This window comes from Panulirus ornatus, chromosome 11 (genome assembly GCF_036320965.1).
Source record: "Panulirus ornatus isolate Po-2019 chromosome 11, ASM3632096v1, whole genome shotgun sequence".
Lineage (NCBI taxonomy): Eukaryota > Metazoa > Arthropoda > Malacostraca > Decapoda > Palinuridae > Panulirus > Panulirus ornatus.
Genome location: NC_092234.1, coordinates 34,525,102 through 34,546,950, shown reverse-complemented (window position 1 = coordinate 34,546,950; position 21,849 = coordinate 34,525,102). Strand labels below are relative to the sequence as shown.

The 21,849-nt window shown below is 41.2% G+C and overlaps 1 protein-coding gene across 3 annotated transcripts in view; it reads right to left on the bottom strand.

The window, feature by feature from the left end:
- Positions 1–12,619: 12,619 nt before the first annotated feature.
- Positions 12,620–21,849, bottom strand: part of Rme-8 (receptor mediated endocytosis 8) — a 554,100-nt gene continuing 544,870 nt past the window's right edge. For all 3 annotated transcript variants that reach the window (XM_071666770.1, XM_071666772.1, XM_071666771.1), the window contains one exon: positions 12,620–14,079. In XM_071666770.1, coding sequence (XP_071522871.1) covers positions 13,876–14,079 — 204 coding nt within the window. In that variant the 3' untranslated portion in view covers positions 12,620–13,875. The remainder of the gene's footprint in view (positions 14,080–21,849) is intronic.

The following is a 21,849-nucleotide window of genomic DNA, read 5'->3' as shown; positions in this document are numbered from 1 at the left end:
ATACAAATCCATTTGCTTTTCTAAGTATTTATGGATCATGGTGAGGTACCTGAGGATTAGCAGAATGCATGTACAGTGCCACTGAACAAAGTCAAACGGGATAAAGGTGAGCGCTTAAACTAAAGAGGCATAAGTTTGTTGAGTATACCTGGAAAATAGTATGGAAGAGTATTGACTGAGAGGGTGAAGGTATGTATAGAGCATCAGATTGGGGAGGAGCAGTGTGGTTTCAGAAGTGGGAGAGGATGTGTGGATCAGTTTTCTTTGAAGAATGTATTTGAGAAATATGTAGAATAACAGATGGATTTGTATGTTGCATTTATGGATCTGGAGAAGGCATATGATAGGATTGAGAGAGATGCTTTGTGGAAGGTCTTAACATTATATATGGTAAGAGGTAAGCTGCTAGAAGCAGAGAAGTTTTTATCAAGGGTGTACGGCATGTGTATGAGTAGGAATAGAGGACAGTGAATGGTTCCTAGTGAAGGTTGGTCTGTGGCAAGGGTGTGTGATGTCATCAAGGTTGTTTAATTTGTTTATGGATAGGGTGGTCAGGGAGGTGAATGCAAGAGTTTTGGAGAGAGGGGCAAGTATGCAGTCTGGTGGGATGAGAGGTTCTGGGAAGAGAGTCAATTGTTGTTTGCCGATGATACAGCACTGGTGGCTGATTCATGTGAGAAACTGCAGAAGTTGGTGAATGAGTTCAGAAAAGTGTGTGAAAGGAGAAAGTTTAGACTAAATGTGAATAACAGCAAGGTTATTAAGTTCAGCAGGGTTGAGGGACAAGTTAGTTAGGATGTAAGTTTGAATGGAAGTGTTTTAGACATCTGGGAGTGGACTTGGCAGCGAATGGAACCATAGAAAAGGAAGTGAGTTATAGGGTGGGGGAGGGGGCAAGGTTCTGGGAGCAATGATTAACCTTTCCATGGTTTACCCCAGACGCTTCACATGCCCTGGTTCAGTCCACTGACAGCTCGTCAACCCCAGTATACCACATTGTTTTAATTCACTCTTTTCCTTACACACCACTCACTCTCCTGTATGCTCAGGCCCCAATCGCTGAAAATCTTTTTCACTCCATCATTCCACCTCCAATTTGGTCTCCCGCTTCTCCTTGTTCCCTCCACCTCTGACACATATATCCTCTTTGTCAATCTTTCCTCACTCATTAACTCCATGTGACCAAACCATTTCAACACACCCTCTTCTACTCTCTCAACCACACTCTTTTTTAATACCACATTTCATTACTTTTGATTAAACCACCTTACACCACATATTGTCCTCAAACATTTCATCTCCAACACATTCACCTTCCTCTGCACAACCCTATCTATAGCCCATGCCTCACAACCATATAACATTGTTGGAACCACCATTCCTTCAAACATACCCACCTCTGCTCTATGAGATAACTTTCTCACCTTCCACACATTCTTCTATGCTCCAAGAACCTTCACCCCCTCCCTGACCCTGTGACTCACTTCCACTTCAATGGTTCCATCCACTGCTAAGTCCACTCCCAGATATCTAAAACACTTCACTTCCTCCAATTTTTCTCCAATCAAACTTACTTCCCAATTAACTTGTCCCTCAAACCTACTGAGCCTAATAACCTTGCTCTTATTCACTTTTACTCTCAACTTTCTTCTTTCACACACTTTATCAAACTTAGTCACCAGCTTCTGCAGTTTCTAACCTGAATCAGCCATCAGCGCAGTATCATCAGTAAACAACAACTGACTGACTTTCCAAGCCCTCTCATCCACAACAGACAGCATACTTGCCCCTCTCTCTAAAACTCCCGCATTCACCTCCCTAACAACCCCACCCATAAACAAATTAAACAACCAAGGAGACACACACCCCTGCTGCAAACCGAGATTCAATGGGAACCAATCACTTTTCTATCTTCCTACTCGTACACATGCCTTACATCCTTGGTGAAAACTTTTTACTGCTTCTTGCAACTTACCTCCCACACCATACACTCTTAAAACCTTCCATAAAGCATCTCTATCAACTCTATCATATGCCTTCTCCAGATCCATAAATGCTACATACAAATCCATCAGGTTTTCAAAGTATTTCTCACATACATTCTTCAAAGCAAACACCTGATCCACACATCCTCTACCACTTCTGAAACCACACTGCTCTTCCCCATTCTGATGCTTTGTACATGCCTTTACCCTCTTAATCAATACCCTCTCATATAATGCTACATACAAATCCATCAGTTTTTAAAAGTATTTCTCACATACATTCTTCAAAGCAAACACCTGATCCACACATCCTCTACCACTTCTCAAACCACACTGCTCTTCCCCAATCTGATGCTCTGTACATGCTTTTACCCTCTCAATCAATATCCTCTCATATAATTTCCCACGAGTACTTAACCAAACTTATACCTCTGTAATTTGAACACGCACATTTATCCCCTTTGCCTTTGTACAATGGCACTGTGCATAAATCCTGCCAATCCTCAGGTACTTCACCATGATCTATACATACACTGAATATCCTTACCAACCAATCAACAACACAGTCACCCTCTTTCTTAATAAATTCCACTGCAATACCATCCAAACCGGCCACCTTACTGACTTTCATCTTCAGCAAAGCTTTCACTGCCTTTTGTCTGTTCACCAAACCATTCTCCCTGACTCTCTCACTTCGCACACCACCTCAACCAAAACACCCTATATGTGCCACTCTATCATCAAACACACTCTACAAACCTTTAAAATACTCATTCCATCTCCTTTTAACTTCACTATTTGTTATTACCTCCCCATTAGCCCCCTTCACCTATGTTCCCATTTGTTCTCTTGTCTTACGCACTTTATTTACCTCCTTCCAAAACATCTTTTTATTCTCCCGAAAATTTAATGATACTTTCTCACCCCAACTCTCATTTGCCCTCTTTTTCACCTCTTGTACCTTTCTCCTGACAATGTGCACTACTTCCCTGCAAAAATCATCCCAAAGCCTCTCTTTTCTCTTTCACTAACAATCTTACTTCTTCATCCCACCATTCACTACCCTTTCTAATCTGCCCACCTCCCACGTTTCTCATGCCACAAGCATCTCTTGCGCAAGCCATCACAGCTTCTAAATACATCCCATTCCTCCCCCACTCCCCTTATTCCATTTGCTCTCACCTTTAGCCATTCTGCACTCAATCTCTCCTGGTACTTTGTCACACAAGTCTCTTTTCCAAGCTCACTTACTCTCACCACTCTCTTCTCCCCAACATTCTCTCTTCTTTTCTGAAAACCTCTACAACTCTTCACTTTTGCCTCCACAAGATAGTGATCAGACATTCCTCCAGCTACCCCTCTCAGCAAATTAGCATCCAAAAGTCTCTTTCACATGCCTATCAATTAACAAATAATCCAATAACGCCCTCTGGCCATCTCTCCTACTCACATACATATACTTATGTATATCTCTCTTTTTATACCAGGTATTCCCACACGAAAGTGAAACATCATAAGTTCCCAAGTGCACTTTCATGTAATAATCACATCACTAGGGGAGATCCAAGAATGAGATAAAAGACATAGAATAGTCAGCAGATATACATGGAAGAGACGTAGCTAAGACACCTTTCATAAAGAGGTATTATCAAATGGTGTAGTTTGGGTTTGGCACCATGGCTGTCATAAAATTTTATAATGTGGACAATAAAGGGAACTGTTTAAATATTTTGCCTATGACAAAACTACGTGGACAGTAAAGGGAAGTTTACATATTTTGCCTATGACAAAACTATCCAGTTTGTACAGAGCTTCACAAATATAATGCTATAATTCTTTGTGTATCAAATAGGAGAAGACTAAATGATGAGCTTGAGAAGATATATTGGATGCACGTTAGAGTATCCGAGATCTCTCATTGATAAATCGCCTAAGCTGGCAAAGAAATAATTCTATAGAGTTAAACCTCCCCTGGATACCAAGAATCTTTTAGATCTCCCTTTTGGTGATAATTTCACATTACATCCCAGACTGCTTTAATCCTTTAATGTAAATGTCGCCTTTAACAATAATGTTATTATAATATCTTAATAAAAATGTTGCCAGAAAATTCTGCAGGGTGTATTTACAGAATCTCTTGTTTTTTTTTGTTTTTTGTTTTTTGCTTTGTCGCTGTCTCCCGCGTTTGCGAGGTAGCGCAAGGAAACAGACGAAAGAAATGGCCCAACCCACCCCCATACACATGCCTTGATTCAATCCACTGACAGCACGTCAACCCCGGTATACCACATCGCTCCAATTCACTCTATTCTTTGCCCTCCTTTCACCCTCCTGCATGTTCAGGCCCCGATCACACAAAATCTTTTTCACTCCATCTTTCCACCTCCAATTTGGTCTCCCTCTTCTCCTCGTTCCCTCCACCTCCGACACATATATCCTCTTGGTCAATCTTTCCTCACTCATTCTCTCCATGTGACCAAACCATTTCAAAACACCCTCTTCTGCTCTCTCAACCACACTCTTTTTATTTCCACACATCTCTCTTACCCTTACGTTACTTACTCGATCAAACCACCTCACACCACACATTGTCCTCAAACATCTCATTTCCAGCACATCCATCCTCCTGTGCACAACTCTATCCATAGTCCACGCCTCGCAACCATACAACATTGTTGGAACCACTATTCCTTCAAACATACCCATTTTTGCTTTCCGAGATAATGTTCTCGACTTCCACACATTCTTCAAGGCTCCCAGAATTTTCGCCCCCTCCCCCACCCTATGATCCACTTCCGCTTCCATGGTTCCATCCGCTGCCAGATCCACTCCCAGATATCTAAAACACTTCACTTCCTCCAGTTTTTCTCCATTCAAACTCACCTCCCAATTGAATTGACCCTCAACCCTACTGTACCTAATAACCTTGCTCTTATTCACATTTACTCTTAACTTTCTTCTTTCACACACTTTACCAAACTCAGTCACCAGCTTCTGCAGTTTCTCACATGAATCAGCCACCAGCGCTGTATCATCAGCGAACAACAACTGACTCACTTCCCAAGCTCTCTCATCCCCAACAGACTTCATACTTGCCCCTCTTTCCAAAACTCTTGCATTCACCTCCCTAACAACCCCATCCATAAACAAATTAAACAACCATGGAGACATCACACACCCCTGCCGCAAACCTACATTCACTGAGAACCAATCACTTTCCTCTCTTCCTACACGTACACATGCCTTACATCCTCGATAAAAACTTTTCACTGCTTCTAACAACTTTCCTCCCACACCATATATTCTTAATACCTTCCACAGAGCATCTCTATCAACTCTATCATATGCCTTCTCCAGATCCATAAATGCTACATACAAATCCATTTGCTTTTCTAAGTATTTCTCACATACATTCTTCAAAGCAAACACCTGATCCACACATCCTCTACCACTTCTGAAACCACACTGCTCTTCCCCAATCTGATGCTCTGTACATGCCTTCACCCTCTCAATCAATACCCTCCCATATAATTTGCCAGGAATACTCAACAAACTTATACCTCTGTAATTTGAGCACTCACTCTTATCCCCTTTGCCTTTGTACAATGGCACTATGCATGCATTCCGCCAATCCTCAGGCACCTCACCATGAGTCATACATACATTAAATAACCTTACCAACCAGTCAACAATCTCTTGTAAAAGCTTTAATATGTTTATATTGGACAGACTGGAAAGGATCTTCATGTTCGACTTAACCAACATATATACAGTATAGGAACCGGATAAGAATCAAATGCTTTATCTAATCATGTTACCAGGCCCTTTCATTCCCAACCTGACTGCATACTCACCCATCTCTCCAAGACTTTTACATTTACCTCTCTCACTACCCCATCTGCAAACAAATTAAACAATCTAGAGACATCACACACCCTTGCTACAGAGTGACCTTCACTGGGAACCATTCATTCTCCTCTCTCCCTACTTGTACACATGCCTTATACCCTTGATAAAAACTCACTGCTTCTAGCAGCTTACATCCCCCACCATATATTCTTAAGACCCTCCACAAAGCATCTCTATCAACCCTATCATATGCATTCTCCAGATCCATAAATGCTACATACAAATCCATCTGTTTTTCTATGTATTTCGCAAACACATTCTTCAAAGCAAACACCAGATCCACGCATCTTCTACCACTTCTGAAGCCACACTGCTCCTCCTCAATCTGATGCTCTGTACATGTCTTCACCCTCTCAATCAATACCTTCCCAGACAATTTACCAGATGTGCTCAACAAACTTATGCCTCTATAATTTGAACACTCACATTTATCCATTTCGTCTTTATACAGTAGCACTATACATACATTCTGCCAATCCTCAGGCATTTCACCATGATCCATCCATACATTGTATTTCCTTAACAACCAATCAATAATACGGTCATCCCCTTGCTTAATGAATTCATTACTGCCGACTTGATGGATGTTATCTTCCACAAGGCTTATACCACCTCTTCTCTCTTCACCAAACCACCCTCCATGAATATCTCACTCTGTATACCATCCTGACTAAAACACCCAACATCTACCACTCTATCATCAAACAAATTTAACAATCCTTAAAAATACTCACTCTATCTCCTCACTTCATCACTTCCTTTTGTCACTTCCCCCTTTACCCCCTTCACCAATGTTCCCATTTGTTCTCTTGTCTTTCGCAGATTATTTGCCTCCTTCTAAAACATCGTTTTATTCTCTCTAAAGTTTAATGATATTCTCTCACCCCAACTCTCATTTCCCTTCTTTTTCAACCCCTGCCCTTTCCTTTTAACTTCCTGCCACTTTCTCTTATACATGTGCGATTGGAGAATATACAAAAGAAAGCAGCAGGTCAAGAGGAAGATGCAGGGTTTGAAAAAGAGGGCAAATGAAAGTTGGGGTTTGTAAGTATTAGTAAACTTCAGAAAGAATAAGATATCATAAAAGGAGGTTACTTGTGTCAGAGAAACAAGAGAACAAATGGGAGTATCAGTGAAGAGAGCAAATAAGAGGTGATAACAAGTAGCAATATACTGAGGAGGAAATAATGAGTATTTTGAAGGACTGTTGAATGATGTTGATGATAGGGGGGTAGATGTATGGTGTTTCGGTCGTGGAGGTATGCGAAGTGAGACTGTCCTGACAAGTGGTTTGGTGAAGATTACAGAGGTGGTGAAAGCCCTACATACAATGAAATGTGGCAAGGTGACTGGAGTGGATGGTCTTACAGTAAATTTCTTAAAAATGGGGGTGACTGTGTTGCCAACTGGATAGTTTAGGAATATCAATGTGCGTATGGGTCATTATAAAATGCCTGAAGATTGGCAGAATGCATGTATAATGTTACTGTATAAAGGCATGGAGGATGAATGTTCACACTGCGGAGGTATAATTTTGCTGTACACACCTGGCAAGTTGTATGGGAGGGTTAAGATTGGGAAGGTTAAGGCATGTACAGGGAATCAGACTGAGGAGGAACAGTGTGATTTCAGTGTTGGTAGAGGATATGTGAATCAGGTGTTTTCTTTAAAGAGCATGTAAGAAATATCTAGACACACAAAAGGATTTGTAAGTGGCATTCATGCATCTGGAAAAACCACATGACATGGTTGATGGATATGCCTTTTGGAAGGTCTTATGAACTAATGGCATAGAAGGAAGGCTAAAAGAAGCAGTGATATTTTTCTCAAGAGTGTAAGACGTGTGTGAGTATGTACATGGAAGGATGAGTGGTTTGTGGGGAAGGGTGGTGTCTGACAGGGGTGTGTGATGTCACCATGGCTATCTAATTTGGTTATGGATCGGGTGGTGAGGGAGGTTAATGCAAGGATCTTGGGGAGAGGAGTGAGTATGCAGTTTATTGGGGGTTACAGGTCTGGGAAGTGTCAGTTGATGTTTGCGGATGACTAAGCACTGATGGCAGACTCAAGTGAGAACAGCAGAAATTGGCGTCTGAGTCTCAGAAACCATGAGAAATGAGAAAGTTGAAAGTAAGTGTGAATAAAAGCAAAGTTATGAGGTTTGGCAGTGCAGAGGGACAGGTTAGTTAAAGGGTTAGTTTAAATGGAGAAAATTTGGAGTTAGTGAAGTATTGTTGGTAGCTAGGAGTGGAAATGGATTATAAGTTAATTGATGGACATGTCACGGTGAGACTTTTGGATGTGACTCTGCTGCCAGCGAGAGGGAGGGCTCTGGTAGTTGAGTAATGGCCCCTCCCAAATTTGCTGCAAATTTAAGGTATTCTCCTCTGACTGCACTTTCTTGTGTGGCTGTTACCAGTGTGAGGGAGGACTCTGGTGCTAGTGCATTGGCCCCTCCCAATACCACAGATAACTCAAGGAATGTCCTGTCCCCTACCCTTGGAGTAACCCATTCGGTAGTAGGTTGTTGACACCAGCAGCTCAGGGAGGCACTACCATCCTGACTCAGAAGTAAAGTGGAGCCAGAAACCATCTTACACTCTAAATGTTAGGACTGCTGTCTCATCAAAACAGGACAACTGGGCTCATCCTACTATCTTCTCCTTGCAAGCACCATACTCCTATTTGAACCTTACTTTTTTTTTTCACATCACCCTTGCTAACCCCTGTCCACTCAAAAATCTTTAAGTATAATCATGACAGAGTCTAACAATTCTATGGCCCCTAGTCCCCAGCATCATGGGGGCTTAGAATCTCTGGGTTTCTGGCCGACTCTAGTGCCAATGAGAGGGAGGGCTATGACAGTAGTAGTGCTGGCCCCTCCCATGAACTTTCCCTCTCTTCCCTTTCCTCTTTTTCTATTCACCATACCACATCGTTGGTCTCTCTAGTAACCTCTCCTCTGTTGAACACAATCTGTCAAGCACCTCTCCTAATATCTTACTCCTCTGTGAGACATAGTTGTCTAATGATGTTCTCACTAGTCCCTTTTTCATTTTTTTTTTTTTTTTTATATACTTTGTCGCTGTCTCCCGCGTTTGCGAGGTAGCGCAAGGAAACAGACGAAAGAAATGGCCCAACCCTCCCCATACACATGTACATACACACGTCCACACACGCAAATATACATACCTACACAGCTTTCCATGGTTTACCCCGGACGCTTCACATGCCCTGATTCAATCCACTGACAGCACGTCAACCCCCGTATACCACACCGCTCCAATTCACCCTATTCCCTGCCCTCCCTTCACCCTCCTGCATGTTCAGGCCCCGATCACACAAAATCCTTTTCACTCCATCTTTCCACCTCCAATTTGGTCTCCCCCTTCTCCTCGTTCCCCCCACCTCCGACACACATATCCTCTTGGTCAATCTTCCCTCACTCATTCCCTCCATGTGCCCAAACCATTTCAAAACACCCTCTTCTGCTCTCTCAACCACGCTCTTTTTATTTCCACACATCTCTCTTACCCTTACGTTACTTACTCGATCAAACCACCTCACACCACACCACACCCTTTTTCATATCCAACTATAATCTCTAGTCACAATACCAGTTCAAAGGTGGTGATTGTGCTTCTTCCAACATCAACACATCTGATGAATGCCTCAAGGATCTTGAGTCCCCATACTTTGATTTTTTTCTCATATTTTTAAGATGAAGGCTCCAGTCATGGACAAAAGTCAACAGCAAGGCTGGTCCTTAAGTGAAATATAGAGAGAATAATGAAAGAAAAAGTGGACAACGGAAAGCGCTTCGGAATTTTGGAGGAAGTGAAAAACTTCTTTTAAAATGTGCCAGTTACTGGGAAAGACACGAGATGGTAGAGTGTTCTAAAGCTTCGATGTGTAGTGAAAGAAGCAGTTATCAAAATGGCCCACCCATGAGTTGCCGATGGCCACACAGTAATCATGTGATGCAGCATCTTGCCGAGTATTGTGTGAGCACACAAGCAGCCAGCTCTCAGGAGCAAAAACCAAGGTGAACCAACATTACGCTGTAGGGCAAGAGGATCAAGTTTGAAAGTTAGCCTGGGGCAAAGCAAGAACCACTCCAGATGTGAGAGCAGTACTCTATACAAAGATATATCAATCCTTTGTATAAACGGAGTAACTGATCAGATGAAAAGAAGTTTTGACATCTAAACAAGACATCCAAATTTTCAGAGGCAGACTTAGCTATTCTCATAATATAGGGTTTCCAAGAAAGGGTGGATGTTACAGTAACACCAAATATGTTCACTGAGTCTAGAGCTGGAATTACAGAACCATTTAAAGAAAGATGAGAGTCATGAGGAGTTTTCAATAAAGAGATGGGTAGAAACTATGTTTTGGAGGCATTAAACTTAACTAGATTATGTCTACCCAACCGAGATATCCTGTTCAAGTGAGTTTACTGAGGTTTACTGATTTTTTTATATCTGCTGTTTCTCACATCAGTGAGGCAGCACAAGGAGCAGATGAAGAGAGGTCACATTCAATCACATCCATTCTCTAGCTGTTATGTGCAATGCACCAAAACCACAGCAACGTACAATGTCCACAAAAAACATTGTCCGCCCCTATATATTTTCAAAGGTAATACATGGCTAAAGTTCACTGTGGGTACGAGCATATGATGCTCTCAGGGTGAAATCATTGTATATTTGGTCAATGAGACTAGTGTTTCTCACAGAGTGAACACCAGCAACTCACCTCAGTATACCTCAGGCTATCTTGAGGGAAGGGTATTCTTTTTTTTTTTTTACTCTTCCTGGCTGCATTTCATTGTGGGAATTTTACTTCTGGGTGCTGTATTTTTAACACCTGTACTTTAAAATATTTGGTTCTTACCTTTCTGAGGAGGAGAAAACTCAAATTCTTGCCTGGAAGCAAGAAAATGTGTGAACACATGAGATTTCTAGGCACACTGGGTGCTCAGAATGCATGATCACGCAGCTGCTTCTTGCAGCACCTCCAGTGCCTCACCTCATTCTGGAAATCAAGACTGTATGGACTCAAAAAATGGATCTAGAATACTTTAAGAACCTTTCTAATTCTGTGCCCAGACATTGGCAGATGGTAATCAAGGCGAAAGGAGAGAAAACAAAGTATTGAAATGTAAGTGTAGCATCGCCCTTGAAAATGTATTGGGAGGCGGACAAGGCTTTTCGTAGACACCACATCTACAACCAGGCTTTACAGACTTTTCCATGATTTCCCCTGGCGGTTCTACATGCTCTGTTTCAGTCCAATGACAGCACATCATCCTCTGCATACCATATGATTGTAATTCACACTGTCCAAAGCAGACCTTTCACCTTCCTGCATGTTCAGGCTCTAATTACTAAAAATAATTTTCACTCAACCCTTCTGTCTCCAATTTGGTCTTTTCCTTGTCCCATCCACTTCTGACACATATATCCTCTTTGTCAACCTCTCTTGAATCATTCTCTCTACATGTCCAAATCATTTCAGCACACCATTTTCAGCTCTCTCAACCATACTCTTCCTATTACCACACCCTTCACCTATGTTTATACTGCTTACTTGTTCAAACCACCTTACACCATATACTGTCCTCAAACATTTTACTTCCAACACATCCATCCTCCTCTGCACATCCTCATCCATAGACCATGCCATACAACATTGTTGGGTCTACTATAACTTCAAACATACTCAATTTCAACCTCCCAGATGGTGACCTCCCTTTCTACACATTCTTTGATGCTCTCAGAACCTTTGCCCACTGATCCAATCTCTGACTAACTTCCACTCCCATGGTTCCATTCGCTACCAAATCCACTCCATGGTAACTAAAACACTTAACTTCCTCCAAATTTTGTCAATTCAAACTCACACCCTAACTAAGCTGTTTCTTTGCCCTGTTAAGCTTAAAAACATTGCCTTTATTCACATTCAGTCTCAACTTTCGCCTTTCACACACACTCTCAAGCTGAGACACCAACTTCTACAGTTTCTCTCTTGAATCTGCCATCAACAAACGACAAATGATACACTTCTCAGGCCACCTCACCTCTACCTCCAAGACCCTTGCGTATATAAACACCTCATGTATAAACAAATTTGACATCCATGGAGACATCACACACCCCTGCTACAGATCAACCTTCACCTGGAATGACTCACTCCTTGCTCACACCAACCTTTACCTTGAATGACTCACTCTCCTTTCTTCCTACTTGTTCACACACCTTACACTCTTGACAGAAATTTCTCACTGTTTCTAAAAGCTTGCCTTCCACATCATATAGTTGCATGGCCTTCCACAAGGAATGTCTATCAACCCTATCACATGCTTTCTCTAGATTATTAAATGGCCCATACAAATTCTTCTGTATCTCTAAGTATTTCTCAAATATGCTCTATAAAGCAAACATCAGATCAACACATCCTCTACCACTCCTGAAATCACATTGTTCGTCCCCACTCTGATGCATGCCTTCCTCCTCTCAATCACCATTCTCCCATACATCTTACCAGGTACACTCAATAAACTTAAACTTATATGGTTTATAAAATTAGAGAAGAAATTAGAAAAGATACTCTAGCTGATCATAATAACAAACTTATGGAGAAAATTCTTTAGAATATTTGAGAATATCCCACACATGGAGTGTATACTTGAATATTAGGACTGCTGCAGGGAAAGGGTTAACCTTATTTATCAGTTTTACTAATTTTTTGATCATCTTTATACACTGTCTGTGGGGAAAACAAAGTTCTCAAAGTCAACCAATAGATCTGTCTCTCTGTAGCCTCTTTTTAATTTTTCCTCTCTCTCCTACTTATGGTTTCTCTTATGCTCTATCAACTAAAGACCCATTTTGCAATCTGCACGTTTTCAAAGAAATTTTAAAATGTTGCTATCAAAAAAGCAGTCCCATTCTACAGTCTACACATTTTCAAATTTAGCAAGATGATATATAGTGTTATTTCAATTATCTCTCAATCTCTCCTAAATTCTTTTCTTATCTGCCACTGTAACCTTTCTATTCTGAGGATACCTATATCATTATTTTACATCTCAACAACTTAAATTTCCTTATTAAAGCTAAACCAATTTGTGGAAATGATATCTTTGGTAAATGTCATGGGCTGTGATGATAAGTATGGGACTATGAAGGAATGTATAGTCACTACAGCATTTGGTAAAGTCTTACAAATGTGCCTTCAATGGAGTAAGCAGAATGTCAGATATTGACAGAAATTCACTAAAGTATAAATAATGTTTACAGTGTATGGTGAATTGATATTACCAACAGCTGTGTAGTGAACAAACTGATAAAGACATATGTGACATGGGTGATCTCAATTATTTTTTCTGTGCACAAATCATCAACACTAAACAATCAATTATACATGGTTTAGGCTGGGCTGGATTTTTAAATAAATCATTGTAAGAGCATCTCATTTATATAAGATGAAAATTACTTTATACATATTAACAGTCCTTAATGTGTAAGAAAAATGACAAAACCAAGTGTCAAGCTTATCAAGTAATATATTAGTGATATGATTTGCTAATGGAAGCTTTTGCAAAGGTACTGTTGGGCAGTCAGGCATAAATGTGTGCTTTGAATATACATTTTCATCAGATATACAATTCATCAGATGATTAAACACTCAAGATGATTAATGATATCAATGTACATTTCAAAAGCATGTGGATCTAAACTGTTAAAATAATCTACTACTAATCAAATAATGAATTGCTTACCTGATACATGTTTTTCTGTACACTACTGTAAGTCTTCTTTATGTGTAAAAATCACAGTTTGTGGTAATAAAGTTTATGCCCACTTAAAATAATTATAAAAAAGTTGGCATGGAATATTTTTTACAACTTTTGTCGAGATCATGTACATGACAGTTTATACATTACTAGAAAATGATTTGAATCAAAGGGCATAACCTAGGGTAGTTCTGGCTGTTTACGAGTGTTACTGACTGATGGAGGTGTTGAGGGCATGGCCCGTGAAGAGCCTTGTGTGAGAAAGCCAGCAACTCCAGGCCCTCCAGGAAGGTATCCAGCAGTGGGTGATGTTTCAATAAAAAGGTCATGCTTCTGGTCCCGATACTGAGGCCATACTGCTGATTCTTCAAGAAGAGCAGCTACCTGCAGAGGATACTGGTATTAAGTGTAAATTCCTTTTTGTGCTCTTCTCTGGTATTCTATGACTGTCATTGATAATGAACTCAGTGTAGCTATAAACTACGAGTGTTTCATCCAAACATCTCCCAGTGTATCTTGTAGAACATTGCATTCACACGTGAAGCAAGGATATGGGTAAACTCAATGGAATAATAACAGAAGCTCCCAGCTTTTGATTGTATTTCAAACCATTTCTAAGGATTCAGGGTCAACATGAACAAGAGGATATATACAAAACCAGACTTCACCAAAGTTGTGGAAACAAGAGACAGTTGATCTGATTAATATAGAGAGTTCAATGGAACAGTAAAGTGACCCGCCCCTCTTCCTGGCAAAGGATGTAATGTCAGTTACTGCTCTTTTAAATTTGTCACATTTCAATAGGAATTTTGATACATTTATTCATATTCATACATTCCATCATTTATCTTTACTGTGCTTCCAACTTGAAAAGGAGAATTCAACAAAAAGCCATCCTATAAGTGACACATACGGGTAAAAAGTTTACTGGATGTAAACGTAATTAATCTTCCATATACAGGCTGAACTCAGTAATCTGGTAACCCATATGTGTGAAGTGGGAGGGTCAGGGAAAATAGTTCGGTTAAGAAAGAAGAGGTAGTGAAAGCTTTGCGAAAGATAAAATCCGGCAAGGCAGCGGGTTTGGATGGTAGAGCAGTAGAATTTATCAAAATAGGGGGTGACTGTGTTGCTGACTGGTTGGTAAGATATTCAATGTATGTATGGACGATGGTGAAGTGCCTGAGGATGGGCAGAATGCATGCATAGTGTCACTGTGCAAAGGCAAAGGGGATAAAAGTGAGTGTTCAAGCTAGAGAGGCATATGTTTGTCGAGTATTCCTGGGAAACTATATGTGAGGGTATTGATGGAGAGGGTGAAAGCATGTACAGAACATCAGATTGGGGAGGAGCAGTGTGGTTTCAGAAGTGGTAGAGGATGTGTGGATCAGATGTTTGCTTTGAAGAATGTGCGTGGGAAATACTTAGAAAAACAGATGGATTTGTATGAAGCATTTATGGATCTGGAGAAAGCATATGATAAGGTTGACAGAGATGCCATATTGAAGGTCTTAAGAGTATATTTTGTGGGAAGTACATTGCCAGAAGCAGTGAAAAGTTTATACCAAGGATGTAAGGCATGTGTACGAGTAGGAAGAGAGAAAAGTGATTGGTTCCCAGTGAATGTCTGTTTCGGGCAGGGACATGTAATGTCCCCATGGTTGTTTAATGTGTTTATGGACTGAGTGGTCAGGGAGGTAAATGCAAGAGTTTTGGATAGAGGGGCAAGTATGCAAAGTCTGTTGTGGATGAGAGGGCCTGGGATGTGAGTCTATTGTTGTTTGCCAATGATACACTTCTAGTGGCTGATTCGAGTGAGAAACTGCAGAAGTTGGTGACTGAAATTGGAAGAAAAGTGTGTGAAAGGAGTTAATTGAAAGTAAATGTGAATAAGAGCAATGTTATAAGGTTCAGTAGGGTTGAGGGACAAGTCTATTGGGATGTAAGTTTGAATGGAGAAAAATTGGAGGAAGTGAAGTGTTTTAGATATCTGGGAGTGGACTTAGCAGCAAATGGAACCATGGAAGTTGAAGTGTCACATGGTGGTGGTGTGGGATGAGATGTGTGTGTGTGTGTGTGTGTGTGTGTGTGTGTGTGTGTGTGTGTGTGTGTGTGTGTGTGTGTGTCTGGGAGCGGGTGAAGAATGTGTGCAAGGAGAGATTGTTATCTCACAGAGCAAAAGTGGGTATGTTTGAAGGAAGAGTAGTTCCAACAATGTTATATGGTTGCAAGACATGGGCTATAGATAGGGTTGTATGGAGTACGGTGGCTGTGTTGGAAATGAGATGTCTGAGGACAATATGTGGTGTGAGGTGGTTTGATCGAGTAGGTAATGAAAGTGGTAGGAGAGATGTATGGAAATAAAAAGAGTGTGGTTGAGAGAGAAGAAGAGGATGTGTTGAAATGGTTTGGACATATGGAGAGAATGAGTGAGGAAAACTGACAAAGAGGATATATGTGTCAGAGGTGGAAGGAACAAGGAAAAGGGGGGGGGCCATAATGGAGGTGGAGGGATGGAGTGAAAAAGATTTTGAGCTATTGGGGCCTGAACATATAGGAGGGTGAGAAGCATGCAAGGAATGGAGTGAATTGGAATGATGTAGTGTATGAGACTGACAGACAGGCAGACAGACACTGACAAACACACACACAAACACACACACACAATCACACACTCACACAAATACACACACACACACACACACACATATGCACTTGACTCCAGTGAGCTATTCAGTTTACAATGTCCACAAAAAACCTTGTCTGCCAATCCATACATTTTCAAAGACAATGTATGTGGACTGAATACCACACTTATTGTATTTTACTTATTGTATTTTGTCATCTCTCCTGTGGCCCTGATCACCATCTGCAGACATCTGCTCATGGAACTGGCAAGATTCCTAAAGTGTTTTGGGTCCATAGGGTATTGATCTCCTTACTGAAGCCAGCCACTAATGAGGTGCTGCAGGAAGCAGCCCCATGATCATATATTCTGAACAAACAGTGTGCCTACGAATTTCATATGTACCCACATTCTATTGCTTTCAGGCAAGAATTCAGGATTTCTTCTCCTTAGAAAGGCAGAAGCCAATCATACTGAAGCACAGGCGAAAGAAATACAACATCCAGAAGGGAAATTCCCAAATTGAAGGAGCAGCCTCAGGCACACTGAGGCATAATGCAGGTGCTCACACCACTAGAAAAACTAATCTCAGCTATCAGATGTATGACAATATCACCCAAAAAGCGTTATCTGTTTGTATCTACAATAAACCTACGCAGTGTACTGCCGATGAAAAGACAAAAGGGAGTGGACAATGTTTTTTGTGGACACTGTATAATAAAATGATTATTATTTTCATTCCTTTGAATGGAATATCAAATGTACAGTTGTGTGTCTAATTATTTCTATGATTTACAAAAATGAAAAACCTGATCAGTTTCATCATCTCAAAACACTGGCATACGTTTATAATGACAAATTTTCTCCACATGTAACAGCATATCAATTTGTTTCATCGAACAAACTTCCTTGATTACTGGTGTCAACTATTTGATGTTATAAAATATCATAAATACAGATGCAAGTTTATCATGAAACCAGTGCCCAATTTTGAATGAAAATATTTCTATTACTATTATTATACTTTGTCGCTGTCTCCTGCATTAGCGAGGCAGAGAAAGGAAACAGACAAAAGAATGGCCCAACCCACCCACATACACATGTATATACATACATGCCCACACACGCATATACATACCTATACATTTCAATGTACATATACATATACAAACACAGACATATACATATATACACATGTATATGTTCATACACATATACACATATATATACACATGTATATGGAGTGAGTATTTTGAAGGTTTGTTGAATGTGTTTGATGACAGAGTGGCAGATATAGGGTGTCTTGGTCGAGGTGGTGTGCAAAGTGAGAGGGTTGGGGAAAATGATTTGGTAAACAGAGAAGAGGTAGTAAAAGCTTTGCGGAAGATGAAAGCTGGCAAGGCAGCAGGTTTGGATGGTATTGCAGTGGAATTTATTAAAAAAGGGGGGGACTGTATTGTTGACTGGTTGGTAAGGTTATTTAATGTATGTATAACTCATGGTGAGGTGCCTGAGGATTGGAGGAATGCGTGCATAGTGCCATTGTACAAAGGCAAAGGGGATAAGAGTGAGTGCTCAAATTACAGAGGTATAAGTTTGTTGAGTATTCCTGGTAAATTATATGGGAGGGTATTGATTGAGAGGGTGAAGGCATGTGCAGAGCATCAGATTGGGGAAGAGCAGTGTGGTTTCAGAAGTGGTAGAGGATGTGTGGATCAGGTGTTTGCTTTGAAGAATGTATGTGAGAAATACTTAGAAAAGCAAATGGATTTGTATGTAGCATTTATGGATCTGGAGAAGGCATATGATAGAGTTGATAGAGATGCTCTGTGAAAGGTATTAAGAATATATGGTGTGGGAGGCAAGTTGTTAGCTGCAGTGAAATGTTTTTATCGAGGACGTAAGGTATGTGTACGTGTAGGAAGAGAGGAAAGTGATTGGTTCTCAGTGAATGTAGGTTTGCGGCAGGGGTGTGTGATGTCTCCATGGTTGTTTAACTTGTTTATGGATGGGGTTGTTAGGGAGGTGAATGCAAGAGTTTTGGAAAGAGGGGCAAAAATGAAGTATGTTGTGGATGAGAGAGCTTGGGAAGTGAGTCAGTTGTTGTTCACTGATGATACAGCACTGGTGGCTGATTCATGTGAGAAACTGCAGAAACTGGTGACTGAGTTTGGTAAAGTGTGTGAAAGAAGAAAGTTAAGAGTAAATGTGAATAAGAGCAAGGTAATTAGGTACAGTAGGGTTGAGGGTCAAGTCAATTGGGAGGTAAGTTTGAATGGAGAAAAACTGGAGGAAGTAGTGTTTTAGATATCTGGGAGTGGATCTGGCAGCGGATGGAACCATGGAAGCGGAAGTGAATCATAGGGTGGGGGAGGGGGCGAAAATCCTGGGAGCCTTGAAGAGTGTGTGGAAGTTGAGAACATTATCTCGGAAAGCAAAAATGGGTATGTTTGAAGGAATAGTGGTTCCAACAATGTTGTATGGTTGCAAGGCGTGGGCTATGGATAGAGTTGTGCGCAGGAGGGTGGATGTGCTGGAAATGAGATGTTTGAGGACAATGTGTGGTGTGAGGTGGTTTGATCGAGTAAGTAATGTAAGGGTAAGAGAGATGTGTGGAAATAAAAAGAGCGTGGTTGAGAGAGCAGAAGAGGGTGTTTTGAAATGGTTTGGGCATATGGAGAGAATGAGTGAGGAAAGATTGACCAAGAGGATATATGTGTCGGAGGTGGAGGGAACGAGGAGAAGTGGGAGACCAAATTGGAGGTGGAAAGATGGAGTGAAAAGATTTTGAGTGATCGGGGCCTGAACATGCAGGAGGGTGAAAGGCGGGCAAGGAATAGAGTGAATTGGATCGATGTGGTATACCGGGGTTGACGGGCTGTCAGTGGATTGAATCAGGGCATGTGAAGTGTCTGGGATAAACCATGGAAAGCTGTGTGGGGCCTGGATGTGGAAAGGGAGCTGTGGTTTCGGGCATTATTGCATGACAGCTAGGGACTGAGTGTGAACGAATGAGGCCTTTGTTGTCTTTTCCTAGTGCTACCACGCACACATGAGGGGGGAGGGGATGGTATTCCATGTGTGGCGAGGTGGCGGTGGGAATGAATAAAGGCAGACAGTGTGAATTGTGTGCATGGGTATATATGTATGTGTCTGTGTGTGTAATATATATGTGTACATTAAGATGTATAGGCATGTATATTTGCGTGTGTGGACGTGTGTGTATATACATGTGTATGGGGGTGGGTTGGGCCATTTCTTTTATCTGTTTCCTTGCGCTACCTTGCAAACGCGGGAGACAGCGACAAAGCAAAATAAATAAATATAAATAAATATGTTCATAATTGCTGCCTTCATCCATTCCCATTGCCACCCTCCCACACATGAAATAGTATCCACCCCACCCCCCACGTGAGGTAGCACTACGAAAAAAGGCCACATCCCTTCACACTGTCTCTAGGTATCATGTGTAATGCACTGCAACCACAGCTCCCTTTCCACATCCAGGCCCCACAAACCTTTCCATGGTTTACCACAGACGCTGGTTCAATCCACTGACAGCACATCAACCAAGGTATACCACATCATTCCAAGTTACTCTATTGCTTGCATGCCTTTCACCCTCCTGTATGTTCAGGCCTTGATCACTCAAAATCTTTTTCACTCCATCCTTCCACCCAAAATTTGGTCTCACGCTACATATCCTCTTCCGCTCTCTCAACCACACTCTTTTTATTACTGCACATCTTTCTTACACATTCATCACTTACTCGATCAAACCACCTCACACCACATATTGTCCTCAAACATTTCATTTCCAACGCATCCACCCTCCTCTGCACAACCCTATCTATAGCTCATGCTTCGCAACCATATAACGTTTTTGGAACCACTATTCCTTCAAACATACCCATTTTTGCTCTCCGAGATAAATTTCTCACCTTTCACATATTCTTCACGCTCCCAGAACCATCATCCCCTCCCCCACCCTGTGACTCACTTCTGCTTCCATGGTTCCATCCGCTGCTAAATCCACTCCCAGATATCTAGAACACTTCACTTCCTCCAGTTTTTCTCCATTCAAACTTATCTCCCAATTAACTTGTCCCTCAACCACACTGAACCTAATAACCTTGATCTTATTCACATTTACTCTCAGCTTTCTTCTTTCACACACTTTACCAAACTCAGTCACCAGCTTCTGCAGTTTCTCACACGAATCAGCCACCCGTACTGTATCATCAGCGAACAACAACTGACTCACTTCCCAAGCCCTCTCATCCAGAACAGACTGCATACTTACCCCTCTCTCCAAAACTTGAGCATTCAACTCCCCAACCACCTCATCCATAAACAAATACAACGACCATGGAGACATCATACACCCCTGCCGCAAACCGCCATTCACTGGGAACCAATCACTTTACTCTCTTCCTACTCGTATATAAGCCATACATCCTCAATAAAAACTTTTCACTGCTTCTAGCAACTTACCTCCCACACCAAATACTCTTAATACCTTCAACAAAGCATCTCTATCAACCCTATCATATGCCTTCTCCAAATCCATAAAGCAACATACAAATCCATCTGTTTTTCTAAGTATTTCTCACATATATTCTTCAGAGCAAACACCTGATCTACTCATCCTCTACCACTTCTGAAACCACACTGCTCTTCACCAATCTGATGCTCTGTACATGCCTTTACCCTCTCAATCAATACCTCCCCATATAATTTCCCAGGAATACTCAACAAACTTATACCTCTGTAATTTGAACACTCACATTTATCCCCTTTGTCTTTGTACAATGGCATTATGCATGCATTCCACCAATCCTCAGACACTTCACCATGAACCATACATACACTGAATATCCTTACCAAACAATCAAAAACAGTCACCCCCATTTTTAATGAATTCCACTGCTATACCATTCAAACCCGCAGTCTTGCTGGCTTTCATCTTCTGCAAAGCTTTCACTAACTCTTGTCTGTTTACCAAACCATTCTCCCTGACCCTTCCACTTCACTCACCAACTCGACTAAAACACCCTATATCTGTCACTCTATCATCAAACACATTCAACAAACCTTCAAAATACTCAATCCATCTCTTTCTCACTTCATCACTACCTGTTATTACCTCCCGATTACCCCCTTCACCGATGTTCCCATGTGTTCTCTTGTCTTATGCAGTTTATTTACCTTCTTCTACAGCATCTTTTTATTTTTTCTTTATTTTTTCATTATACTTTGTTGCTGTCTCCCAGGTTATCATTGTAGTGCAAGCGAACAGATGAAAAAATGGCCCAACCCACCTACATACACATGTATATACATACACGCCTACATGCACATATACATACCTATACATTTCAATGTATACATACATATACATACACAGACAAATACATATATACACATGTACAAATTCATACTTGCTGCCCTCAGCTATTCCCGTCGCCACCCTGCCACACATAAAATGGCACCCCCTCCAACCGCACGCGTGCGAGGTAGTGCTAGGA